We start from the raw sequence: 27,773 nt of genomic DNA, 5'->3' as shown, positions 1-27,773 counted from the left end.
GGGTAAAATGAGAACCCAATATGCTGACACTGTAAACCGCTTAGAGAGGGCTGGAAAGCACTGTAGAGCGGTATATAAGTCGAACTGCTATTGCTATAAGAGTTCTGTGGGAGGATATCTTCATCGGATGGATTCTTCTGTTATTTTTGTTGCCTTTTAGAACTGCAGATTGCAGAGATTAGAGAAATCCATGCTACAGTCCAGTAACAAGGAACCTGCAGCATTCCGGTTATTACTGATAGCAGTCTGCTGCTGTTACTGCCAGAAAGGAATTCTAAGTCACCTTTAACTCTGAAAGGAACACAGAGGACTTTATTCAAGACTGGATGAATTTACTTCTCTTTTTCTCACAGGGAACTGTTAATGAATGAAGCTTGTACAGTTACATGAATGAGGTAGATCTATTTTTATTGCCAGCTGACGGTTTCCCTGTTGTATTTATACAAATAGATAATATTGAAGTTTTATATATAAAAATATGGAAATATGTACTGGTAAGATACACAGTTCATCACTGATACTAGCCCATGCAGTTGGTACTCCTAAGAGTTCATTGCTCCAAATACCTGTTGTTTCAGAGAGAAAATGAGAAGTCCCACTCTGCACTATAGCAGTGTACAACATTGATGCATCTAGATTGCCACAAAAGAGAGACTATCCACATTTTGTACTAGCTGCGGTATTTCCATGCAAATCTTTAGTTTCACCTCCATCTAATACAGCAACATGAATCTATTTCAGCAAATATATCAGTAAGTCTATGTTAGTTAGGAAGCTGTAGCAAATCCTGTTGGTTTTGTATTCGGATTCAGTTTTTTTAAAAAATGTAGCTTTGTTTGATAATGTAAAATTGTACCTACTTAATTTTAAAAAAAGCTATCAGTCCCTATATATGTATGTGGTGGGTTTTGTTTTTCCCTTCTAACTGGATTCATTTTATGAAAGCAAATGATAATATTCAAATAAAACAAAATGTGAAAAAGTTATGATATTTCTGTAATCACTTACCAAGCACATCTAAATTGTATTAAAGTAACCAAAATATCTTTACAATCCCCCAGGCGTGTCACAACTTTTGAGCATCCCTCATGTTGGGAAATTAAAAGCTGAAAAATTGGGCAAGCCCTAAATGCCAATGAGAAAGAAATAGATGGCCTGTTCTGGAAGACATAACTTCTTGTTGCCATAAGCAAACAGTATCAACGAACACGCTGGTTAAACTATAGCTATAGCTCTAATCTGTAACAGAAATGTTTCTGTCTCTAAGGTTTTTTAATTAGACCCTCTCATCAGCAACTATGTTTTTTTTTAAAGCAAGTGATTTATAAATGAGTCTTAAATCGTCTCCCTTAAAACATTCATCACAAACGTATGTCATTTTCTTTTTTTTAAATAAATGTTTTTTAATTTTAATTGAAACAAGTACAGCATCTTTCTTTACATCTGTAGAAAATGTATCAATCGATTACAGATCCTCCACGGTCAACAAACATAACTCATATTAACTTAAGCATTATTATATATCCATTTTCATTTGACTGTAATTATTATTTAAAAGTATTAATACAAGTAATAATCTTGAACAATACCTGCCCACACCAGTGGGAAAAGAAAAAATCAAAAAGAAAAGGCAAAAAAAAAAAAAATAGGACAAAAAAAAAAAAAAACACGACAGGCAGGGAAAAAGAACAAAACACAGGTATCGATTAAAAAAAAAGAAGTATATCAGCTGGTTACAACATGCTTTGGTGCTTCTCTTCCATTAATTCATATTAATTCAAATATCTTAACTCAAATGTTTACCATATTAACATCATTATACCTCCAGTTTTAATTACCTATAGTTATTTAAACATCCTTCATCCTTAGCTATACCAAAAAATTAATCCATAACACATGCTGACATTTCATTTACTACTTATAAAGTCCTCTATTTACATCAAATCCTCATATCCTATTTTAGCTGAACATCCATAATATTTAGTTATATAATATATCATAACATTTTCCCAGTGTTGATTAACATTAGATTGTATGTATTTTATTTAGTTTTTATAATAGTGGTAGTTATTGTAATTAATACTCTTTATGTATAATCCAAAAATGTTTTCTCATATCCAATTGTTATTTATCATATCGACTCCACATTATATACATTACTATCAATATCAATTATTATTCAGCTATATCTGTTACAAAGAGAGCAATTAGATTAGCTAGATTTCTTCAATCTATCAGCCAATTCCACATTATATACATTACCATCAATATCAATTATTATTCAGCTCTATCCATTACAAATTAAAATAATCAGATTTAGCTAATTTTAAATTATATTCTTGCATCTGTCAGCCTGTGTCCCTCCAACAGCAAAATATTCTTAATCCAGTTGCCATTCGTTGAATAAATTTACCAAATGTTTTTATAAGCAAGTCCAAACAAAAATATCTTCGCACCTTTTGGCTCTGAATGTCAGTGATGAAATAATAATGTTGTCCCGGGCTTGTAAAATTTTTCAGATTGACTTTAATTCTCCAGGGTGGAGTTTCCATTTCTCCTGCACTCTGTCTCTTTAAATGAATCTTCTTTATGGCTCCCCCCCTCCTTTCTTCCTCTGAGATAGACCAGACGCCATTTCTCACATTTTCCATTTGTATTTCAGGAACATTCAAACATTCAACAATCTCAGTTTTTCCTTCATATTTTAAAATCATATGATCCAATTTTCTTTCCAATTTCTGAAAAGAGTCAAAAAGCTCTTGACATGCGGAAAAAAGAATCTGAAATGAGGCTTCAGACGCCATGATGTGTCGCAGTTAGAAATTCCAAATATAAACACGCTGAAAACTGCGCGATCTTATCTGATCGTAAACACAGCCAGGTAGTAAAGATGTCAGATCGTGACGGGCTAATTAGTAGAAAGTTGACTTTACGATCCACTTAAAAAGAGTCAGTGAGGGGGGTTGCCGAAGCATTCCTTGAAGCATTTAAGAAATAAGGTAGCCACCAGCCATAAATCCATTAAAAAAAGACCAATTCGCCGCTAGATTCTTCTATTTTATGGTTTCAATTAGTTTAGGCTTTTAGCGCGGACAGTCTCTCTTGAGTAATAAAATCAGCTTACCAGATGACATCACTTCTGCCATTCTTAGGGGCAACCTGCAGTTTCAGTTAGCACACAGCTAATCCAGAAAGGAATTGGCACGAGGAGTTAATACCCCCCCCCCCGAGACTTTGCGGGTGTCTCTGAGGTCCTGGGTCTCTCCTCACCTTCACTGTCGTCTCCGGGACAGCTAGAGTTCAAAGAACCCGTCCAAAAATCCTTCGGAATAGAGGAATTTCAGGAATAGCCTGAAACTCCGTCTTCTCACTGCTAAGCCCCGCCTTCTTCCAAACGTATGTCATTTTCTATGGACCATTTGTTCATTAAACACTGCAGTGAAAGAACTCAATTGTGCTAACATCACAATGATTTTAAATCAGAGTGGGCAAATCAGAAGTACATATAGCCCCTAGATCCCAGCAAATTGTAATTTTGTTAGTGTGAAAGAAAAGGAAAAGCATACTTTGTACAGTGATGCATCATTAATTTCATTGAGTTATAAAGCTAATATACTATATTTTGACCTACTAATTGCTGCCCTACCCTTGGCTGAAGAAGGCTTACATCTCTGTTTTAAATCCCACCAGAATCCTCCCCTAGTTATCCATGATCTGACTGAAACTGGATTGCTTTAAGATTTCTCATGTTAACCATGTTTTCAGGGTAGAAAATTTTCTTTGGAAAGCTAAAAGACAGAAAATAAACATTGTAAAATTGCAGGTTTTCTTAGAGCAATATACATTGTAAACCACTGCTGGAACCTGATCTATCAGATCACCTCAGCAACTGAAAGCTTTTATCTTCTATCTTCTTTGTTAAACGGTTTAAGAGCCCTGTGGTAAAATACCAGCAGTAAAAAGCACCCAACCTATTTCCTTATGTGTTTCTCATGGCAATTCCACCAAGAGGGAGGAGAAACAAAGGAAAGTTGAATAAATCTCTGCATCACAATGCAGCAAAGAGCAAGAGAGAACAAAACACATTTGTCGATAAGATTAATAGCAAATATTCTAATGAAGCTAAAAACCCTGCTGTTTATGATTTCTATTTCTCACATGGGCAATGACCTTTGTGTTGTAATCCTGCTATCCCTCCCTGTTTTGCTAACCTGAAGTATGTGTATTGTAGTAAGTAAATGAGTTGCCCATTAAGGAAGTAGAAATGTTTCCATGAAATGAGTTACAATCTGCACATTGCACTTTGTCAAAATCAATTAACAATATGCCTTAAAAAAATATCTGAACTTCCTTGAGAATTGCAAACGCAGCGTAAGCTTCTGCATCTCTTCAGGGTACGGTGAAGGTACAGCCAGCCTAGCCATTCTGGTCCCTTACGCTTTCTGTGAGTATGGACCATTTTCTTTTAATTTAGTTGTGCCAAAGCATTTGGGGCGGGGGGGGGGGGGAGAGCAGGACTGAATTTGAGCCAAGCAGCATCTTTAAGTACTTGCTTAATGTGTAGTCTCGTATGCTTATATCCTGCTCTGCTCCGTGTACAAGCAAGGAACTGGCATAGATTCCAACTACTTGGAGAGTAGGAAGAGAGCTATATCCCAGGGCAGAGTTATCTCTGCAGTCTTGAATGAAATTAAATAGGTGGGCACAGTATGGAAAACTTATTTTTTCTTGATTCTGATACAATTGTGTTCCCAACTTCTCAACTATTTTAGCTTACGGCTGAGCAAAAATAACCCAAAACATTTTGAACAGAAACAAAATCTGGGAGGCGAGGGGGGAGTTAGAGTAAGTCAAAATTGATGCCCATTGCCCTTCCACTTCCCTCCATGGCTCCTTGTAAAACTTATCCCAGTCTTCCTAGCCCTTCTCCTCTCCCCCCTCATCCACCACTGATGTACTAGCCCAGGGGTGTCAAATTTGATTTCATTGAGGACCTCATCAGGGTTGTATTTGATGGGAGACAGGGTGGGTGTGGCCAGGATGGGTGTGGCCAGCTTGACCTCACTCGTGTCGGGGGTGCCTGTGGTGGCCCAAGCTCTCTGGCATCAAAAATGGGCTCCCAAGCTCCGTTTTGGCTGCAACGACCTCCTGCAACCCTCTGCCAGCGAAAACGGAGCTTGGGAGTCCTTCACTGTTTCCAGGGTGGCCCCGCGGACCAGGTCTAAGTACCCCACGGGCCGGATCCAATCCCGGACTTGAGTTTGACACCGCTGTACTAGCCTAACAAAGGTCTCAACAGGAATAGGCTCTTAACATGGCATATCCTACCGACCAGTCCATCTGTGATATTTCCAACACTTGTCCTTCCTTCTCTTCTTGTTACTATTAATGACTCCCTTTTCTCTTTCTCGGAATCACTTCTGCTAGAACAATCATTTTTAGAGTTCATATTGGATCAAAACATCAAGAACACATTTCAGTATGAACAAGGATATCCAGAGCTAGCTTTTGGGGCCCAGATTGTTCAAAATATCTTTAGAATCAAATAATCCAAGAGGGAGGTCAGTAGACCTGGGAAACATTAAGTTTGCAGGCAAAGTATTTTAAGAATAAAAAATGTAAGCATAGGAAATACCTCCCTCCCTGCTTTTAGAGCGTAAGCCTAGAACGGCACCGAATGTTGACAGACTCCAGGGGAATAAAATGAAGCAGCTGAGCCCAAAGGAAATCAACCATACCTCCCCTTTCCTGTGTGCCAAAGCTGCAGGTTGAGAAACAGCTGCTCGAACTGACCCAACTATGGAGAAGTGGTGATTGGAACATGTTCATTGTAGGAGAAGAGAGAATACAGAAAATTGATAGGAAGTGGAGATGGAGTGGGGTGGGGTAAGGGTTGCAAATTTTTATAAAATGCTTCTCAAACAAGGAAGCAGGCAGATAGTTTATTTTGATGAAATAAACACTTAGCAAGGGTTTGTGATGGGCTGGCCTCTATATCATATCACTCACCTGCAGTTAAGTTCTGTTAGACACATGTATTGACCCCAGAGCCAATTTGGTATAGTGGGGAAGGCTCCAGGCTAGAAAATGTGAGACAGAGTTCTAGTCCCGCTTAGGCACAAAGCCAGCTGACTGACCTTGGGCCAATCACATTCTCTCAGCTCTAGAAAGGAAGTAAAAACAAATCACTTCTGAATTTTTTTGCCAAGAAAACTGCAGGAACTAGCCCAGGCAGCTTCCAGGAGTCAAAATTAACTCAAAGGTATTAGTTGACCACTTTTTCAAATGTGCTGCAATATATGATAGATCATACATTCAGAAATAAAATGATCAAGTATAAATTCATTCCTTGGCAAATTAGAGGCAAGGGTTGATCCCTCCAAAATTGCAAGCGAGATATCTAGTTAGCAGCTCATGGAGTTACATGGAATTTTAAAAGCTCACAGAATAATATGTCCTTATGACAGTATATTTGGACCTACTGTGTTTCCCCAAAAATAAGACCTAGTCTTATATTTTGGGGGGCTCCAAAATAAGCAATAGGCCTTATTTCCAGGGGATGTCTTTTACCCCCTCCCCCCACGCCCATGTATGAGAGGCCCAGTTCTTCTCCTTGCTTGAGGCCACAAAAGAGCAGGGAAGCCAAGGGACAGTGGGACAGAATAGAGGGTGGGCATGGAGGCTCGTCCTCACATCTCTCAGTTTTCCCATGGCCACTTGGCTCATCGGGATTGTCTGTCTTGCCCCCCCCCCCTACACACCTCTGCCTCCATCTGCTGCCAGTGCCAGTGTGCAAAGACCAGCATCCAGTTGCCGGTCACCTGCTCCAACCTACTGACTCTCGGCTTTTCCGCATCCTGGGCAATGCATCCCCCTTGCCTCTGCCTCCTCCTGCTGTTTGGACAGGTAATAAACTCACCTGTGCTGTGCTAGATACCATCACACCCTCCCCTCATGCCCTTGCTGCTTCCAGTACTGGCCATGCCTCCCACTGATAACAACCTTAACAAGGGCTTATTTTTGGGGTAGAGCTTATATTAGGAGCATGCTAAAATCAAGCTAGGATTTATTTTGGTGGTAGGTCTTATTTTAGGGGAAACAGGGTAGTCATACATAGATCAATCCTATTCATCAGGGTTTTTTTTCTTCAATTTAACATTGCCCACTCCAAATTTTGTCCTATATTGTAATCCACCAGGACACAATATATTAAAATAAATCCTAGGACATTTTTAAAAATATATTTCGGTACCGCGAGCTGCACTGGCTGCCCATTGGTCTCCGGACTCGCTTCAAGGTGCTAGTTGTCACTTATAAAGCCCTACATGGCATTGGACCTGGGTACCTGAGAGACCGCCTCCTGCCAATTACCTCCCAAAGACCAATTCGATCGCACAGGCTTGGCCTTCTCCGGGTTCCATCTGCCAGCCAATGCCGGCTGGCGACCCCCCGGGGGAGAGCCTTCTCTGTTGCTGCTCCGGCCCTCTGGAATGAGCTCCCTGTGGAGATCCGGACCCTTACTACCCTCCCGGCCTTCTGTAAAGCTACTAAGTCCTGGCTGTTCCGGCAGGCTGGGGGCTGTTAAAGCACCCAGCCCCGTTTTAATTGTGACTGTTGGATTTTAAAATTGTTTGTATTGTCTTATTTATTCCCTCCCCTGTTTATTGTGAGCCGCCCAGAGTCCTTCGGGAGTGGGCGGCATACAAAACCAATAAACCTAAACCTACTAGGGACAGAAATTATACCAATACCTGAGTGCCATGACCTATTTATATATATTTACACTGTAATACTACAGCTGCACATCAGACAAACAAACAGTAATTGATTCCCTAATCAAGGAACTACCGGGGAGAAAATACTACCCCCATCAACACTTTCAGGACAAGTTGCTATATATAAACAGAGTAAACCCCACTCCCTTCTACCACTGAAAAGATTATCTAGTCTGGTAACGAAACATCTCCAAGCATACAATTATGTTCCAGAGCACCAAAGTCTCCACAAAAATTGTTGCAGCCATAAATGCTATGAATATGTTAAAAATGTATGTTGATTGAAGTAACTATTTAAAAATATTATAATTTTAGGTTGCTTATGATTTGTTTAATGAGTATGAGGCCTGCATCTATGCCTGAAAATTGGGGGGAGGGGGAATGCCTTTTTCCCTTTACAAACAAAAAAGTAATACAAGTGACTAAAAAAATATGGAGCGGGGGAGATGTTTGTTAAATGTTTCTGGGATTTAGCCAAATTCAAAGAATATGCAACATGATAATGAGCTCAATTTAGAAGTGCCGTGCAGTTCTGCCTTGAAAAAGAGGATGTGCAGAGTGACAACTCTGAATTTCCCTCCACTCACAGGAACCGCTAGAAGCCGAAGCTCAAAATCTTTAGAGAACTGTGGGTTCTCGGTACACAATAATAGTTCTTAAACTTTGCATCAAAGCAACGTATCCCACCTACCTCATAATCGGGTCACAAGTTATCAATGACACTTTTCTTCCTCAGTAATGCTGGACAATGTTTGTTTATTGCTAACCATTTGTTATTTACTTCGCCAGCAGAAGAGATGGTATCTGTCCTCTGCTAACCACAGTGCAACTCCCTGATGAAGTTGTTTTTCATTGTTTTCATCAGAGATAAAGCTGAAGTCAAGCATCTGCGTGCGTATGTACATGCACAGGATTTGGACTACGTCACTCTTGCACACCTATCTTAGGCATATTACCTGATGTTCTGATGGATTTTGGTTACCCAGAGGTTATATTTAATAAGAGAGAATTACTGATGCTCAGAACATCTCAAGACAGGCAGCACGCATCTGGTAAGTCAAGAGACTAACACAATCTGAGATAGGTAAAGTAAATACTCTATTTTATCCTCATGAGCCTTTTTTTAACTCAAGAGAAATCTAAATAGAAATGTCATTTTGTTTTATCCAATATTTACAAAGCATTATATTTATGTGTGATAAATTGTCCCTTGAGGAGACTGAATACTAAGCAGCAAAAACTTTGCATCAGCCTTTCACAATTTAAGGGTCTCAAAATGATTTAGGATTATTTCTTGCGGGTTCATCAGGCAAGTTACAAATTCTGACAGTGAGCATCAGTTTGAAGAAGGGAGATTCATATGAATAGGTATCTTCCAAGAACTTTTTGTCTCTGAACACCTGTCAATATTATATATACAAATCCTAGATATTGGGAAGTGTTGGGGATTGCTTGACAATGCATTTCAAGAATAGAAAGCAATTTTTATTATGTTTATTAAAATTATGTAGATATTTTCTTTGGAATACAATAGCCAACTGGATGGTTTTGGGTCAGTTACTCTCTCTCAGCTCAACCCATCTCACCGGGTTGTGTAAGAAAAATAGGAGGAGGAAGTTGTGTTGGATATGTTTGCCACCTTGAGTTATTTATACAAGAAATAATAAGGGTGGGATATAAATAAATAATAGAAACATATTATTTTGTAATCAATACTTCAATTTCATAATTTTATTAAAAAGTAGATTCTGTAATTTTGTATTGCAAAAACTGCTTAATCCTGAAGTTTTTTTATCATCTAATTGGCACTTCTTTGATTTATCATTGTCACCAAATAGTTATTTTTGTGGTTTTTCCTCTCTCTCTCTCTCTCTCTCTCTCTCTCTCTCTCTCTCCTTCCTTCCCTCCCTCCCTCCCTCCCTCCCTCTCTCTGACATCTCTCTCTGACATATTGTCAGTTTGCTACAGTAGATGATCATTACTGACTAAAAGCAGCATAAATGTCCCCTGCACCCAGCTACATCATCTGATTCTCCAATTTCAAAAGTACTAATCCTGCAGGATTTCCTATCATTGTGCAAACATGGAAGCCCAGCAGAACAAGCTTGAATTCTTCCATAAGCTGGGCTACAGCAAGAAGGAGGTGTGCAAAGTTCTAGAGAAATTAGGTCAAGAAGCTTCGGAGAATGATTTGCTGCAAGAATTGATCCTCATGGGGAAGAGACCTCGGGAGAATCGGAGTGAGGCACAATGTTTTCAACCCAATCTTGCTGCTCATGGACTACCAGGGCCCCTCCCATTTCCCCAGGGCTCTACTGAGGAACCAAACGAGGCGTCTGATCATTTGAGACCTATTGTAATCGATGGGAGCAACATTGCAATGAGGCAAGCATCTTTCCATTTTGTTGTCTCAAGGGCTTCTATTTGCTCTGCAGTCTTAGAATGTGATAGGTCAAGATTTAAAATATGCTGAATGCAACTGTGGGTTCTTCCTTTTTTCAGGAAGGCATAGAATTAACATTATGATTGTGTTGAATTTGAACTTTTATGACATGAAGTTCTTCTCTAACGTATTTGAGCTATGACAGCATGAAAATGTGCTACGTTCAAATAGGGAACCCAGGAAGGACATTTCATGTGCAAACTGATCTTATCTAAATTGTAGCTGAGGAAATTAAATAACCACGCATGTAAACAAGCTCTCTTTTCAAAATCCACTTATGCACATTTCCTAAACTGACAGGCATCCTATCTCAGGGAGATCTTCTGTGCCCAAGGCCAATTAAAGTGCAGCTGCCTGTTTTATTACAAAATCCAAGAGAAGGTAAAAGTCCTTTTATGACAACAGATTTCACTGTTGTTTTTGTAGATTTCCTGATGACAAAAACCAGAGGGTGGTGAGTGACACAGGAAAGAGTCTGCAGAGTCTGTGACCTTACATTTAAATATAATTGAGGGTGGGGGTGGAGAAAGAAGAATAAATAATAGATGTTGTATGCATATACACATCACTCCCTTAATTTCAGAATCAGATGCCCTCCAGCTGTACTGAACTGCAAGCTCTAGCACTTCTTAAGTTTTCTTACCATGGTACGTTGAAGGAAGAGTTTCACACGGCTGGACTCATCTAAGGAGAAGCTTCAATCTATCTGCTACTTCCTGCTTCGTTGTGTAGGCAGCATGCCTGGCTTCTTTCTCAGATTTGCATGACAGTTTTGTATGTCTTTGTTGTATCCTTGAGCAGTGTTTCTCAAGCTTGGTAATTTTAAGATCCATGGATAGCCAACTTCCAGAATTTCACAGCCAGCTATGCTGGAGTTGAAATCCACACAACATAAAGTTAACAACACTGCTAGATTAACTTTTTTGTTCATAACATTAAAGTTAAAGGTAAAAGTTCCCCTCGTACATATGCACTAGTCATTCCCGATTCTAGGGGGCAGTGCTCATCTCTATTTCAAAGCCAAGAGCCAACACTGTCCGAAGATGTCTCCGCGGTCATAGGGCTGGCATGACTAAATGCCAAAGGCGCACGGAACGCTGTTACCTTCCCAGCAAAAGTGGTTCCTATTTTTCTACTTGCATTTTTACATTCTTTTGACCTGCTAGGTTGGCAGAAGTTGGGACAAGTAATGGGAGCTCACTCCATTACATGGTGCTAGGGATTCGAACTGCTGAACTGCCGACCTTTCTGATCAACAAACTCAGCATATTAGCCCCTGAGCCACCATGTCCCACTGTTTGTAACATTATTGGCTTTCAATTTTTCTGTTTGCTTTCATGATGGGTTTTTAAAATTTTTGTACATTGCCTTGAGTTGTTTTGCAATTACGTAGCTTTTACAAATTGAAATACTCATAGTAATAACAAACTGGCACCTGCTGGACTATGAGTCTCATAATCTTACACTAGCAAGATCCCATCTGCTAAGAATGATGTGAATGATAATCCAACACATCTAATGGCCTCAGAATGAATAATGCTGTTCACCTAATCAAGACATTGCTAAAAGTTGGAGTAAATTACTCCTGACTCACCTCTTTAATTTAATGTAATTTAATTTATTAGATTTATAGGCCGCCCAATCCTGGAGGACTCCGGGCGGCTTACACAGAACAAGAAAAGAAAAACAAACAAAATAAAATAAAAATAAAGATTAAAATTCTCCAACACGCATACATTCAAATTGGGGCTGGACCCTACATAATAAGGTCAACAGCCCCAGGCCTGCCAAGTTTTAACAGCTTTTCTGAAGGCCATGAGGGTGGGCGAGGTCCAGACCTCTGGGGGTAGCTGATTCCACAGGGTCGGAATCGCCATAGAGAAGGCCCTCCTCCGAGGCCCCGCCAGCTGACACTGTCCGGCTGACGGCGTCCTAAGGAGGCCCACCCTGTGGGATCTTATTGGCCGTTGGGAGGTATGCGGCAGTAGGCGGTCTCACAAATACGCTGGTCCTGAGCCATGTAGGGCTTTAAAGGTAATGACCAACACCTTGAATTGCATCCGGAGACCAATTGGCAACCAGTGCAGCTCGTGGAGGATAGGTGTAATATGGGTGTATCTTGGTACACCCAATATCGCTCGCGCGGCTGCATTCTGGACTAGCTGTAGTCTCCGAACGCTTTTCAGGAGTAGCCCCATGTAGAACGTATTGCAATAATCCAGCCTTGAGGTGACAAGGGCGTGAGTGACTGTTTGAAGTGCACCCCGATCCAAGTAGGGCCGCAATTGATGCACCAGGCGAACCTGGGCAAAGGCCCCCCTGGTCACAGCTGACATAACTAGTATAAGTGACATGCAAATATGTTGCTCTCCCTTCAGAGTGGAGTCCACAGTTTCTCAGGAAAATGCAGTATCCTGTGTGTGAGGGTCAACAAGGATTTTACAATTTGTCTGAAACAATCGAGAACAAGCAACCCATGGAGGGGATATTGGACCCTCCAATATCAAACAATATCTAACAGGGCAATTACAACAATGCTAATGTAAACAAGCTGTTATGTTTTGGGATAAAAAATCTCTGTGAATTTGCTTAGTGAATGTGCAAAACCCCATTGGTAAAAACTAAAGGAAATGAAAAACCACTTTGTTTGATATCAGCCTTCTATAGCCAGCTACTACTCAAATAATGACTGTACTGCTCTATTTTGTCAAATTATCTTAGGCAGTTTGTCTCCCTAAGCAAATACAAGACTTCTGGTTACTGTGCGTACCAAAATCACTGTAAAGTCTCAGTACAATTAAATCCAAGTAGGGTACTTCCAGGGACGTGCAGTCACTAGAGGCAGTGGAGGCGGGGCCTCACCAGTCTCCTGAAGGAAAGGAAAGAATTTTAAAGAATTTTTTAAAAATAATTAAAGCCAGGGTAGTTGCTACCAGATTCCAAGTCACAGTGACTTGGAACAGTGCTTAGTGTTAACTATAGGAGGAGGCCAGAGAACTGTGGGCCTCCTTTGCATAAGGAATTTTTTGCCTTTTAAAAGTTAAGAAAGGGTTAAAAAGCAAAAAAATTCGTATGCAAAGGAGGCACTGATTCTCCCGCCTCCTGATCTGGGAGCAGCGAATCATTACGTTGAGCACGCTTACATTGGACGGACAAGAGGAGAGTTGAGAGAGTTTCCACAGTTGGAAAAGGTATGTGGATCGGATGGAGGGAGGGGGGGGATTTGTAATTTTTTTATTGTGAGGAATTTGTGTGTGTGTGTGTGTTTCTTTTTTCACAGCGGTGGGGTCGGAGGAGGCAGGGGGCGAGGCGGCGGAGCGCGGAGGCAGCAGGGACATTCTCGATACTGTGTCCCAACAGGCCAGGCGTCTCACGTTTATGTCCACCATAAACATGAGATGCTTGGCCTGTTGGACACAGTGGTGGCGGGGGGAGGAATGGGTTGGGTGGGCTGGCTGGCTGGGGAGGGGGGAGCCCTTTAAAACCATGCTGCCGTGTCTTCCCAGCAAGACTTCCTTTCAGCTCCCGAACTCTGGGCACAACTCGCTTTTATGCATGTGCCAGGCAATGAGTGAGTGCCGCACATTCCTAGAAATAGACGAGGAGAGACACCGGACTGGCAAATCTCCAGCCTCCCGGTTCACTGGAACTGGGGCGCTGAGAGTTTGCGAGGGTGGGCTGGGCTGCGACGGGAACGCTCTTTCTGGCATCTCTCCCAGCGGCTCCTCGTGCAGCCTTTTCGCTTGGTCTGAGCGGCTACCGATTTGGAAGCAGTCACTTTCTCTCTTCCCCCCCCCCGATGCTTCTAACCCTCGTCCCTCCTCGCCACCCTCCTTCCAAAAAGGTGCAGCAGCCAATCCATCCTGTTGCGTGGCATCGCCATAAGCGGCTGCTTTTGCAATTAGTCGGGCTACAGCGCGGGCGTGCCAGTTGCTTTTCCGAGCGGGGCTTGAGGAGGATTTGTTTATTTTGCTCATTTTCCTTTTCCTCTTCCCTACACACACACAGCAGGCAGGCAACCGTCGCCTCTTTCGGAAGAGCATCGGAGTAACAAGCGGGGGAACGAACGATGGGCCGCAAGCGAAGCCTCAGACTAGTATTGTTCGGCGTCTCTCTCTCTCTCTCTCTCTCTCTCTCTCTCTCTCTCCACCCCCAAGCGCCCCAGCTGGCTGCAGGAGAGACGCCATTATGGGCGAAAAGTGCATGCGTGTGTTCAGCTCTTGCCCGGGGCCCTTCGCTTTTCTGTGTTACAGGAGGCCCCTTCTTCCCCACTAGGCGCGTTTCTTCCTGCAAAGCCCTTTGGGCGTCAGGCAGAGCTCTCGGGTTGCCCATCCAGTTCCTCCCTCCATAGTTTTGAACCTGGGAGAAACTGGATTGGGCAACCTGAGAGCTCCGCCTGACGCGTGAAGGGCTTTGCAGGAAGAAACGTGGCTTGAGGCGCAAGGATGGTCCTGGCTGTGGGGCGCAGACCCGGTAAAAGCCTCCCATTTGGTTCCCTCCTCCTCCTTCCACAGCCTGCGTGACGCTGCAGCCGTAGGCCGAGAGCTGCCACCAACGCTGCTGCAGACCTGAGGGAGGGAGAGCGAAAGCAGAGGCAGGGCGCCAAGCTTTGGCTAAGGCAGGCAAGGGAAACTGCAAGCCGAAAGGAAGTCTTGCTGGGAAGATGCGGCAGCAGGGCTTTAAAGGGCTCTCCCCAGCCAGCCAGCCCACCCAGCCCATTCCTCCCCCTGCCACCACTGTGTCCAACAGGCCAAGTTGCTGGGAGGAGAAAGTTTGGGCTGCAGAGCAGAGTTTGAACTGCCGAATGACGTGCGGTGAGCTTCATGGCCGATGAGGGTCCCGCTCTATGGCGGACGCGGCACCGGGGCTTCGGTGGGCCTTTCGCGCTTACCTCACTGGCCATGAAGCTCACCGCACGTCACTGGGTACTTCTGATAACCTAACAATGGATTTCATCCATCACAAGTCTATGCGCATCTCTCCTTGGTCCATGCCATACAAACTGGAGTTCCAGCTAGGCTACAGAAAAGAACTTTTTCTAGATTAGAAATATGTACATGCAAATAGGTAAACCACAGGAAATTGCTGCACAATTGTGGGGGAAATATGTATAACATATGATGCTCAGCTAGGTGGCAGCACCTAAACAGGGTTCAGTTTAGTTTCTGTTTGGAAGCCCTAGCCCTAAAAACACCTCAGAAGACAACATGACTTTCATATTTTTGCCAAGAAAAACCACACTAAAATGTCCTTGAAGCTATCAGTAATCATACTTGACTTGAAATGAATTTTACTCTATAAGATATAATAATAGAAGCAGTAACTAATATTCAGAATATTCAATCATTAGCTTACTCCAGGATTTTTGAACAGATACTTTTACAACATAGAAGAAATTAAGTAGATTTACTACATAATTGTGGGATACTGCTAAAATTATTGCCTACTTTATTAGATTCCATGAAGACAAAAAAAACTACAAGAAAAAAAATCCTGCCTCATCCTTTTTGTTACAAGTTCATGTTCTGTGTTTCGCTCAAAATTTTTGTTTATTTTATATGAAGCCACCTGGAGTCCAGGGAGTAGATGGCATACAAATTGCTTCAGTGAAAAAGCTGAAAATTAAAAAAAAAAAAAGATGGAATAAATAAATACACAAGAAGAGAACCTATTAATCATAGGCAATTACTTTAAGTGTAATTTTAAATCTATAATGGCAGTCATTTCTAAAATTAACCTGGATCCACTGTTCAAAAGCAAACTTCATTTTGTCCGTTTTTAGGGTGTTTTGTACCATTTTGTGTTATTAATTAATATTTAAGTGTTCCTCTCCGTTTATTTACTTGTGTTATTTGTTTTATGTCTATATTGTACTTTTCTGGTTCCCTCTCTTGTGCCCAACAGGCAAATTCCCATTGTATCATGTTTTCTTTTAAAAATAAAGGAATCAATGGATATGGGAGAAGTCCCATTAATTATATGCAATTAATTGAAGTATAATCTTAAATTAATATAAGATTCTGCTCTTACAGGATTGTAGGTATTGCCAAAGTATAGTATTCAAAATCCAGCATTTTGAAATAAGTGTGTATCTGATAGAGTCTAGATAATTAAAAACTGGGTAGAAACCAGAGGTGGGTTGCTACCAGTTCGCATCGGTTCAGGTGAACCAGTAGTGGAAATTGGGACTGGATTGCCGAATCAGTAGGGACAGCAGGCTGGCCACGCCCCTGAACCAGTTGCCCAGTTGCCCATGCTGTTGCTGGCATGTTTTTAGTCCTTTTTTAATGTCCTGTGCATGCACAGAACAATTTACATGCAACTGTGCATGTGCGCTCTCCAAGCAAACCAGCAGTAATGCTGGCAGCAACCCACCCCTGGTAGAAACTCTACTTCATGCAAAATATACAAGTACCTTATGTATTCAAGGAGAGAAGCAACCTAGAACTAAGGAGAAATTTCCTGAAAGTTAGAACAATTAATCAGCGGAACAACTTACCCCAGAAGTTGTGAATACTCCAACACCGGAAGTCTTTAAGAAGAGATTGGGCAACCAATTGTCTGGTATAGGGTTTCCTGCCTGAGCAGGGGGTTGAACTAGTAGACCTCCAAGGTCCCTTCTAACTATTATTCTGTTTTGTTCTATTCCCTGTTATATTTCAAGTAAACATCTTCAGGCTGAAAGAAATTTTGCTGCCAACAGTTTGATTTCAGGCAAAATTCAAACCACCCAGGTGTCACCTTTTTAATAAGATGATACCTGGGTCATTAGAACACCCCATTCTTTTTATAGAAGTCTTCCAGACATCTAAGAACTTTACTGGGATTTTTCAAATAAGATCCTGACTATTAGATATCTTATTATAATTGCATTGCTAGATCAGTATATTTCCTATTTTTCTCCTGGTCCTGAATCCAGATAGATTTCTAAGTCAGATAGAATGTGAAATAATATCTAACTTTGGATCCATTTTCCCAAAAGGTTCATAAGAAAAAGATGTGGGAGATAGATAAACATAACAGTCTTCTCCCTTTAACTTGCTTTTAAAAGATAAATCTTCAAAATGCCATTGGTGTTATGGGCAGGAACAATTAGATATGTTAGTATATCAGATAGATTTTGCCTTTTCGGGAACTGATGGTCTCTCCATCAAAATAAGTATTGAAATTACACAACAGTTAGAAAAATAAATACTTTTAGGGATATTTTGAGCTAGGAAATGATTTTCAGTATAGAATGAAATTCTATAAATCAATTTTTTATCAGAAAAAAGGCATTCCCACTTGCCAGAAATGTTAGCTGCCAGACACAAGAGCTCATTTAAATCCAGCATATGATATACGGCAAAAGCCATTAAAAAGTACTGTAATTTGCTAACATTCAAAAATAATCATTTTTTTTATTTTTTCCAGTCATGGAAACAAAGAAGTATTTTCATGCTTAGGAATTCAGCTGGTGGTAGACTGGTTCAAACAAAGAGGCCACCAGTATATCAAAGTTTTCGTTCCATCTTGGAGAAAGGAACGGTCTCGATTTGATACCCCTGTTACAGGTATGAACAGATCCAACAGATTTTCAATATGAAGTATTAGTTCCCAGTTGTACATTAAATGATTCATACTGCAATCAATGAGATTAAATATTTACCAGCACACTGCTTCTATGGAATTACAAAAGCATAAGGCAGAAAACACAATTAGAACCACTCCTAATCAGTTTTGCTATAGCTGCTGGTTTTCAAATATTTAAACAACCTTTAAGTCCTTTTTATTTTTGTCCAAGAAACAGCTAGCTTGGTTATTTGTTTATTTTACCAAATAAAAAACTAGCAAGCATCTGCTTTTTCCTTTGCACCAATAGCAGTAATATCTAGAATTCAGAGACTCTGATGTCAATCAATTACCTCACAACTTATGCTCATAAGTTAGAGACCAATTTAACAACTCTTACTTACAAGATACATTTTATCTTGAAGTCTAAAAGAAGTGGACTACAAAGAACAGGTAGTTCTTTACTTACAACAGTTCATTTAATGACTGTTCGAAATTGCAAAAGCACTGGAAAAAATGACTTGTGACCGTTTTTTCAAACTTATGACCATTGCAGCTTCCCCAGGGTCATGTGATCAAAATCCAGACACTTGGCAACTGACTCATGTTTATGAAGGTTGCAGTATCCTGGGAGGTGGGGGGTGGGGTTCAAGTGATCACATTTTGCAACTTTCTGACAAGCAAAGTCAGTGAGGAAGCCAGAATCACATAACTTAACAACTGCAGGGATTTACCTAATAACTGTGGCAAGAAAGGTCATAAAATGGGGCACAGTTCATTTAACAACTGTCTTGCTTAGCAATAGAAAATTGAGGTTAAATTGTGGTTGTAAGTTAAGGAACACCTGTATCATGCAATGTATCTAGAATATTCTATAAATATTACACTGTAGAGGAAGTGTAGTACAATGTTTCTCATTTTAAACTCTACTGGTATTTGTCTGTTTATAGTGGAATTTTACATACCGTATTTTTCAGAGTATTTGACGGACCTTTTTCTCTCAAAAAGGAGGCTGAAAATACATCGAACACAGCATTTTTTTGCCCCCTGAAACCCTGCCCCCTTCACCAAAATGGCCCTGCATAGCTTGTAGGAAGCTTTCAGAGAGCTCCTGGGGGCTGGGGAGAGCAGAAATGCGCAATAAACAGACCGTTTTTTGCTCAATTTTGCCCCTCCCAGCTCCCAGGAGCACTCTATAAGCTTCCTAAAGGCTATCAATGCCCCCTCTTTTTTGGACAAAAAACAGGGCTGTTTTTGCGAAAAACAGGCAGTTTTGGGAGGTTTGCAGAGTGAAAAAACTTTTTTAAAAAATTTGCCTCTTCAAAACCCTGGTGTGTCTTATACTCTGGTGCATCTTATACACAGAAAAATACAGTAATTTTCTCAAGAGATTGTTCTATTAGACAGTATTTCACTTACTATGCCGTTTGTGGACAAGTTACCTTTTTATATCCATATTCATGACCTTCAGCTGTATCTGCACTTCTGTACCCAATGACAATTTAATGTGTGAAATTTCCAGGCTGCTCAGCTCCAGATGTGAGAATCAGTTGTTGAGTTATCCTAGATTCCAAGCTAACTTTGAGTAAGTAACAGATAGCTTTTGGGATCAGTTTATAAAATAAACATAGCAAGCAATGTTTAAACAGGGAATGTGTGGTCCTTCAAATGTTGCTGAACTTCTAGCATCTTTCAACATTGGCTAGATTAGCTAGAATTTTTATTCAGGAACATTTGGGAGACCACAATGTACCAGACAATTTACATTTCAGTTCATATTCTAATTAAATGGGAAGCATTCAGATTTATTCCAAATTAAATGGGCATCGAAATGGTGTTTTATAAATATATGAACTTGACAAATCAGCCAGACATGAAGACTTGCAAGGTCCCCTCCCAACTCTATTATTCCGTATTCTGAATGAAAAACATTACAAGCTGTTTTTGTTTCCTTATGCAATGCTGACATTTTGAAACCCATCTTCCATTTCTGCATGCAACTCTTTTCTGTATCTGTGTGTGGTAGTATTTGTTCATTTTCCTGCCCCATTTTTAATTTTAGATCCACATATCCTTGAAAGCTTGGCCAAGCAAGCAATTCTCATCTACACACCATCCCGCAAAATAAAGGGCAAAAGAATGATGTGCTATGATGATCGCTACATTGTTAAATTGGCCTATGAACAAGATGGGGTCATTGTTTCCAACGACAACTTTCGAGATCTGCAGAATGAAAACCCTGAGTGGAAATGGTTCATTGAGCAGCGACTGCTCATGTATTCTTTCGTCAATGACAAGTAAGAGTCTGGTATATGTGCAAACAGATCTATCTGATTTCTAATGTTAAAAAGTGCAGACTTCAAGAGCAATATCTAAAGTTTAAAATTCAGAAGGAGGAGCATGCCAATCAATCGATCCATCTTTTTTCAGTAACAGACCAGCAGATAAAGAACAAAATCATGATTAATTAGAACAAAAAAGGAAAAACATAATTGCTGTAAAACTTCTAAAATGTATTAAGAGTAAATATTACAGCACACTGTACAAGAAAATAAAATCAGATTGATCTAAAAATAACAACTTAAAACAAATCAGAATAACTTGGATATTTAGTTATAGAAATAATTCCTGTCAAGCACTTACACAGAGAGGGCAATACATATTATTGTGTTCCATCATTTCAATTATTCTACCACTGCATGGATAGTTTCTGTTTAAAGGTGGATCCTTCACATCTTCCTCTAAATAATGGACTTTGGGAGGGCATTGAATCTAGTTAAATTTTTGGGATTATTATGTAGTTCAGATATCTAGCTGATTGCAGAAGATGTACAGATTAGCTCAAGAAGGTATTTCTGGGTAGAACTGGAAAGTCTGCTTGCAACTCTAAATCAATGGTCCACTATTTGAGATCAGCTAGCACAGGCATGTACAACCTTTTGGCTTGGCCAGGCCACATTGAGCAAAGAGGAATTGTCTTGGGCCATGTATAAAATATATAATATAGTCAATGTATATAAATAACAAAAATATTTTAAAATATTTTTAATCGCAATCTTATGGGGACACATTACTAGCTGTCCAGGACTGCATGTAGCTGCAGGCTGCAGGTTGGACATGCCTGAGCTCGTGCGTGTTTATAAACCATCAAAAAGATAGCAGACCAGGCGTATGACAGAATTCCACTCGCATTGCTCCTGCTGATGGAAGGAATTATTTTTGCACATTGTCCTGTCTACCCTTTGCTGTCATCATCTGGCTCTCCATGGCCCTAGGGACTGCAAGGGACTGGTGGGTTGGTGAAGGTTGCTAATTCTATGGAGCCACGGAAAAGACCCCACTGAGTCAAAAACATTCTGCAAATAGAAGACACTCTTCTGGCTGCTGAAGCTTTTGCTGGATCCAACACAGGGCATGAATAAGAGGAAACAAGAAATGTTTGGATTTGTATTTGCCCCCCTGAATCAATATAGATATAATTTGAAAAAAGCTGTGGTGGTGCAGTGGTTAGAGTGCAGTATTGCAGGCTATTTCTGCTGATCACCGGCTGCCAGCAGTTTGGCAGATCGAATCTCAGATTAACAGAGTTGGAAGGAACCTTGCAGGTCATCTACTCCAACTCTATGCCCAAGCAGGAGACCCTACATCTGCCTCTACCTAGGATCGAACTCAAAACCTTTCTGATTATGAGGTGAGAGCTCCACCTCTAGGCCACAGATTGAATGGCTTAAGGTTGACTCCACCTTCCAAGGTGGGTAAAATGAGGAGCCAGATTGTTGGGGACAATATGTTGACTCTGTAAACTGCTTAGAGTGGGCTGTAAAGCACTGTGAAGCAGTATATAAGTCCAAGTACTATTGCTATTGCTATTTGCAAAACTGGTAGAGACTGTGGCTATAATAAATGTTTAAGTCAGATTTTTGTTCCCTTTTCCACACAGCTGGGACATATTTTTCTGCTGTACATGTGTTCTGTCCCCATTTTTACCCACATAGCAGCCTTATAAAGTGAGGCTAAAAGTGACCTTCTCACTTAAAATCATGCCAGGAGCTCAAAGATTGACCAGAAGCTTGAATTGACTTTCCCCAATTCTAAACAATACTTTAATCAATGTATTATAATCAGTACTGTACTGGTTTTCAGAGGTGTTATCTTAAACCTTTCGAACTTGCCTGCCAATGTAGAAATGCAAAAATGGACAACCAGCAAACTAGGCAGATATTAGCTCACATTAATTCTAATGAAATGGTCACTAACTAGGTTTAATATACAATCTCTATCTATAGCTTCAAAGGTTTGCCCATGCAGATTTGCTATTTCCAATATTCTAATTTATGATGGCTTTAGAAATATATAAATATCCAAAACTTGTGTGAGAGTTCACATGTATATTTGCAGATATTTTTTTATATGACGACATTGGTTTGAATATTTAAAGATATAAAGATACATTGTGAACTTCAGCACATATCAGAAAATCATGAGAATGTTGATTCAGTAATTTGTTATTATTTATTTTTAGATTCATGCCACCTGATGATCCTTTGGGCCGACATGGACCTTCTCTGGATAATTTTCTAAGTAGAAAACCTCTTTTCCCTGAATCAAGATGGCAGCTCTGTCCTTATGGTAAGTTTTGTTCAATGCTCAATCGGTTAGTTTGCAAGATTTACAATGAAACCAGTTACAGAAAGAACAAGACTAAAACATTGGTTTTCCTCCACAATAGTTCATGATAATTTGCACATTATTTGCATATTCAGATATTTACATCTGGAACCCATACATCTTTAAAAAGAGCAAGCACCCAGCTTAAGTGACATTATAGATACAAAAAAATCAGAACGTTCCAGGTTTCATTTTGGCTACACCAAATCATAACCCACCTAGAATGGTTTGGCTAAACAATGTTTTCTGCATGAAACAAAATACATTTTTCACTTTATGAACACCTCTAAGAAATGCCCATGAAGTCTCAAAGTTAACCTCCCAAGAAAAACTGAAATTATCCCTGATTTCATTTTTTTCCTTCCGTGTAGTAAACTTCACTATACAGAGGTAGGAATTTGGTTATGCAAATTATTAGGCAAAGCATTCTTATACGCTTGTGCATACTTTGCAAGTGCAAGGATATAAAGGAATATTATGGTAGTAGAATTTCAGACTTCAGTGCATTGCACTCCCTTTTGCACAGTGAGAATTAATAGTGCGCATATATATATATATATATATATATATATATATATATATATATATATGTATATGTATATGTATATGTATATGTATATGTATATGTATATGTATATGTATATGTATATGTATATGTATATGTATATGTATATATTTAAAGTCACAACCCCTGGTATGCCCAAATATGGGAGGAAGGTCACACTTCCACTCTCTGTCTTCGGCTCGTCACAAGAGACCATCCAGACAGAAACCCAATATTTTTTTACTGTTGCCTTTTTGTTACATTTGTGTATATATATATATAGTGGAACTATAGTGGAACTACCACACTACTCCTGGAAACACCAAGCCTGAAGTAGTCTGAAGCAGCCTGAAGATGACGAATGTGATTTCGTCGAAACGTCGCCAAGACATCTCCAATTCTACGCGGGAGAAAACCCGAACAACTAGAGACCTACATACTAACACCTCAGAAAACATATATATATATATATAACATATATATATATATATATATATATATATATATATATATATATATATATATATATATATATATATATATATATATATATATATACTCCTGTCCCACTCTGCATGCCACATCTTTTGATCTATAATCAATTACAATCTTATATAAGAGAAGCTTGCTGTTATGGCACTAGCAAGAATCGTTGCCGTGTTTTGCTTCTTCAGTGGCAAAATTATATTCTCCAGACATTCAAAGATGTATCTTCCACAAAACTATGAACTTTTCTCAACATTATTCTGTATTTGTATAAAAACAAAGTATAGGTAACCCTTGGTATCTGGCCACAATTGGGGCCAGAATTTCCATTGTTAAACAAGGCAGTTATTAAATGAGTTGCGCCCAATTTTATGGCCCATTAGCCACATTTGTTAAGCAAATCACTGCTTTTGTTAAGTAAATCCAGCTTCCCCATGGCCTTTGCTTACTGGAAGACAGCTGGAAAGGTCGCAGATGATCAGGCGAACCCGGGATTCTGCCACTGTTGTAACTATAAGCGCCTGAATTTTGATCATGTGACCACAGAGATACTGTTATGGTTGTAAGAGGGTCAGATCTAACTCATTTTTTCCAGTGCTGCTGTAACTTCAAAAGATCGCTAAACAAATGGTTGTAAGTCAAGGATTACCTCTATATGGAAAAATTATTTTTACAAAATTAAAAAGTATACGATGCTCCCATCTGCTTCCATGCCCAATGATACCAGCCGATTTATCTAGTCATTTTATTTTCCACAGGCAAAAAGTGCACATACGGCATCAAGTGCAAATTTTACCACCCAGAAAGACTGAACTGGGACCATCTCTCTGTAGCTGATGAACTCCGGGTCAAAGCTAAAACCTACTTGTCGGGTCAAAAGACTGAAGAAGAGAAGGGAACAAACCCCACGAAGAATAAGAGTGGGCATCCATCTTCTCTATATAGTCCTAGAAGTACTATTAACCGAAGCAGCACAGCACTCAGCTCAGAAGTAATTCACACTAGTGTCCCACAACAGATAGGAGAGTACCAGATGGATTCAGCTAACAACTGGGCAAACATGTATCAGGACAGCTACCAGGTTCCATTAACTTTATTGCAACATGGTCAAACTGGATATGCAGTAGCGGAAGCCGAACAATTCACTGCATCTTCTCTAACTGCCAGGACGTATTCTGGAAATACACTTGGAAGACCTGCAAAATATGAAGCCCTAGTAGGTGAGTCCCCTAGGGACCATTATCTCAGATACAGCCAGGGTCCACTTTTGTCTCATCACAACCGGTGCTTGGACTGTCCATGTTTAGAAATGTGTAACTTCCAGGGGTGTTGTAGAAAACAGGCATCAGCAATACAGACCTTACAAACACCTTCCTTTTTAGCAAGGGAGATCTCAAAGGCCCAGTCCAATGAAGAACAGGATTCTATAGATTCTTCAGCTGAGGTATTTTCATATAGCAAGTATGGGGAGATGGGTCACATTGGACATTTGCAAACTAGACCTTATGACCAATTATTTTTGTTAAATTCCAACTTGCTCAGAAGATACAATTGTCCTTCTGGTGTGGAGTCTCAGCAGAATTTGGCTCAAACTCCATTTTCTCAAGAGCAAGCAAATGTCCAGCAACCCCTAAGGTTTACGTTCCCATATTTTCAGGAAAACCAAGCCTTAATTTCCTCCAACACAGACATAGTGAGAAATTTTATACCATTAGCTAGGAAGCATGGGAATCTTCATAGTAGGTTCCCTAATAGGAAACCATGGTGAAGGTTTTCTCATGTCTTCTTTACACAAGGTACATTCAACTTCAGTAGATCAACCAGTAAGAACAGAAAGAGATATATAGATATATACACAAGCACACACAAAATTTGTTTTTCTGGTTTCAATCATTTATGTTTTGCCATCCTCAAAACAGCCTGTCAGTCCATTAAGCCAATTTATATTCTTATTTGGATCCTTCCTAGATGCATTTCCCACAAACATCCTTAGACGGCTTCAGCTTCATATGTTTCTATTTAATCATTCTCCAAGTTTCTTATTCCTTTATTAAACCATGAGCAAGGGCTTTTTTCCCATCTATGTTTAGTTTCTGTTAGTAAATGCTTGGTGGCTACATAGATATGACCATGTACAGTAGGTTTAGTTTGTTATTTACTGGACTATCCTATTTGCAATTTTCTTGGCAACAATACAATAAAAACGTAAGAGTGATTTGCAATTGCCTTTTTCCAGGATATGAGATTTCCTGGTGGTGTCCCATCCAGGGTTGTCACTACTGAGTCTTTAAGAGAGCAGCCAAGTTTAGTAAAAGAACTGTCAGCTGCTCTGACATGCTAGCCTTGTAGAAGAAAGGCAAAGGTACAAGGACAATAGTGTTCCCCCAATCACTACGTTTTCAGCCCTTGTGACTAGCTGGACTTGGCTTAAAAATGCACACATTTATACCTCCTTTTCTTAATAGCCAATAGAGAAAAATAAGCCTTCAGGTGGCACTTGTATGTTGAAGTCTCCCCCTCCCCACCTTTTTTGTTGTTGTTGGTGCATTAATTGAATCCCCTCCTGGACAAAAACTACTTCCCTCAGATTGGTTTAGTTTGTTATTTACCGGACTATTCATGAATATGGTATTTTCAGAAATTGCAACTGATCTAGTATATGGAGATACCTGGATCGTCATCCAAAAACCTCCATTTTGATGTATTTCAATAATGCTTAAAAAAAAACCTTCACAGGTTACTATGTTATTTTTAAGATTAGTTCACAGTGCTGATGTGAATATAAACAGCTAGGAAGAATGGTGATATTATATTCTCCCACAAAACATTTTTACTTGATACATTTCTTTGTTTTTGAAAGCACAAATTAGTTTTTCCTTATAGTATTGAAGCTGTGGATGGAACGTTAACATGTTAATGGCTTATTCTGCAATTGCTTCCTAATTTACTTATTGTCTGCTTATTATATTGATATGTTTTTTAATTCAAAATAAATATGCTACCATGAGGACCTATTTGTGGAAAAGTGAAGGACAACTCTTTGAAATAAAAATAAACAACCCAATTACATCTAGTGTATCTCTTTTGTCAAATAAACCAAATTATGACATATAAGGGAATGCTAATATATTGGTAGGGTGGTGTTTACGCATTGCTATTCAAGGGACAAGGTACATCTAAGAGGAAAATATTACCGTGGATCCTCTCTTTTCATGCCGTATTTCTTCCCCCCACCATTAGAAAAAGATGTACTAGCATACACCCAAGTTCTAGATCCTGTTTCTTAACAGGTAGTTTTCGACTTATGACTTAATGGAGCCTGATCGCTATTATGAATAACCGAAACTTACCTACTATTGGAAAGTAACACCTACTGCATAAATAATAGAAACATGAAAAATATTACTGGCTGAGTCTGTGTGCTTATATTCCCTATGACAATAGTGCTTGTTTTGAAATTTCATTCTGTAATTCTTTATTATTGTCTCAGGCAGTGCTGATTCTTATAAGGATTTACTAACCAAAGGAAGCGTTTCATTTATAATTTCCATACAAGTAATCCTTGGCTTAACACAATTGGGAACAGAATTTAGACTATAAGTTGGTGCAGTTGTAAAGTGGGTTATCATGTGACCAAACCCAATTTTATGACCACTTTTAATTGCAGTCATTAAGTAAATCACATGGTGGACAAGCAAATCAGTCTTTTTAGAAAATCCAGTTTCCCCAATTGATCTTGCCAGTTGAGAAGACAACAAATTGTGATCATGTAACGGCAGCATGCTGCATCTAGTCGCAAGTGAGCCGATTGCTAAGAGCCTGAATTATGTGACTACAGAGGTGGGGGGATGATCATAAATGTGAGGGAAGGTTGTAAACTGCTTTTTCCGACAATTCTACAACTTTGAATCATTGTTTCAATGAATGGTTGCAAGTTGATAACTACCTATATTAATATATAATGGATAAAAATAAGCATTGAAGATTGTGCCAGAATACACAAATATCAGATACCAAGCAGATTATTTTCTTAAAAAGTACCTGTAATAACATTTGAACAAGGGTTAATTTGCAATTATGCTATGGACTTTAGACTTTAAAAAAGAGCCTTCAGAGTCTGACTGAAATCAGAATTATGTATTCTAGCAATGACCAATTATTTAAGGAATATCTACACAAAACATGTTATTTCTAGTTAAAAAGACACAAAACAAATGTTACAATATATTTTTTTAATTTTTATAAATAACTTATCTGTTACAAAGACAGTTAACCCACCTAAATCACAAAACCATCAACTCAAGAT

General features: G+C 39.6%; 1 protein-coding gene across 1 annotated transcript; it reads left to right on the top strand.

Annotated features, from left to right (window-relative positions):
* The first annotated feature begins 27 nt into the window (after nt 1–27).
* Nucleotides 28–26,517, top strand: ZC3H12D (zinc finger CCCH-type containing 12D). The gene is made up of 7 exons (XM_032217001.1): nt 28–395; nt 8,641–8,827; nt 9,734–10,160; nt 17,632–17,771; nt 19,832–20,066; nt 22,292–22,398; nt 24,226–26,517. The coding sequence occupies exons 3-7, from the start codon at nt 9,859–9,861 to the stop codon at nt 25,233–25,235; spliced, it is 1,794 nt and encodes a 597-aa protein (XP_032072892.1). The 5' UTR covers nt 28–395; nt 8,641–8,827; nt 9,734–9,858; the 3' UTR covers nt 25,236–26,517.
* Nucleotides 26,518–27,773: the final 1,256 nt, after the last annotated feature.

Source organism: Thamnophis elegans, chromosome 4 (genome assembly GCF_009769535.1).
Source record: "Thamnophis elegans isolate rThaEle1 chromosome 4, rThaEle1.pri, whole genome shotgun sequence".
In the NCBI taxonomy this organism is placed as follows: domain Eukaryota; kingdom Metazoa; phylum Chordata; class Lepidosauria; order Squamata; family Colubridae; genus Thamnophis; species Thamnophis elegans.
Note: the sequence above shows the minus strand (reverse complement) of the source record. Positions and strands in the feature narration are given on the sequence as shown.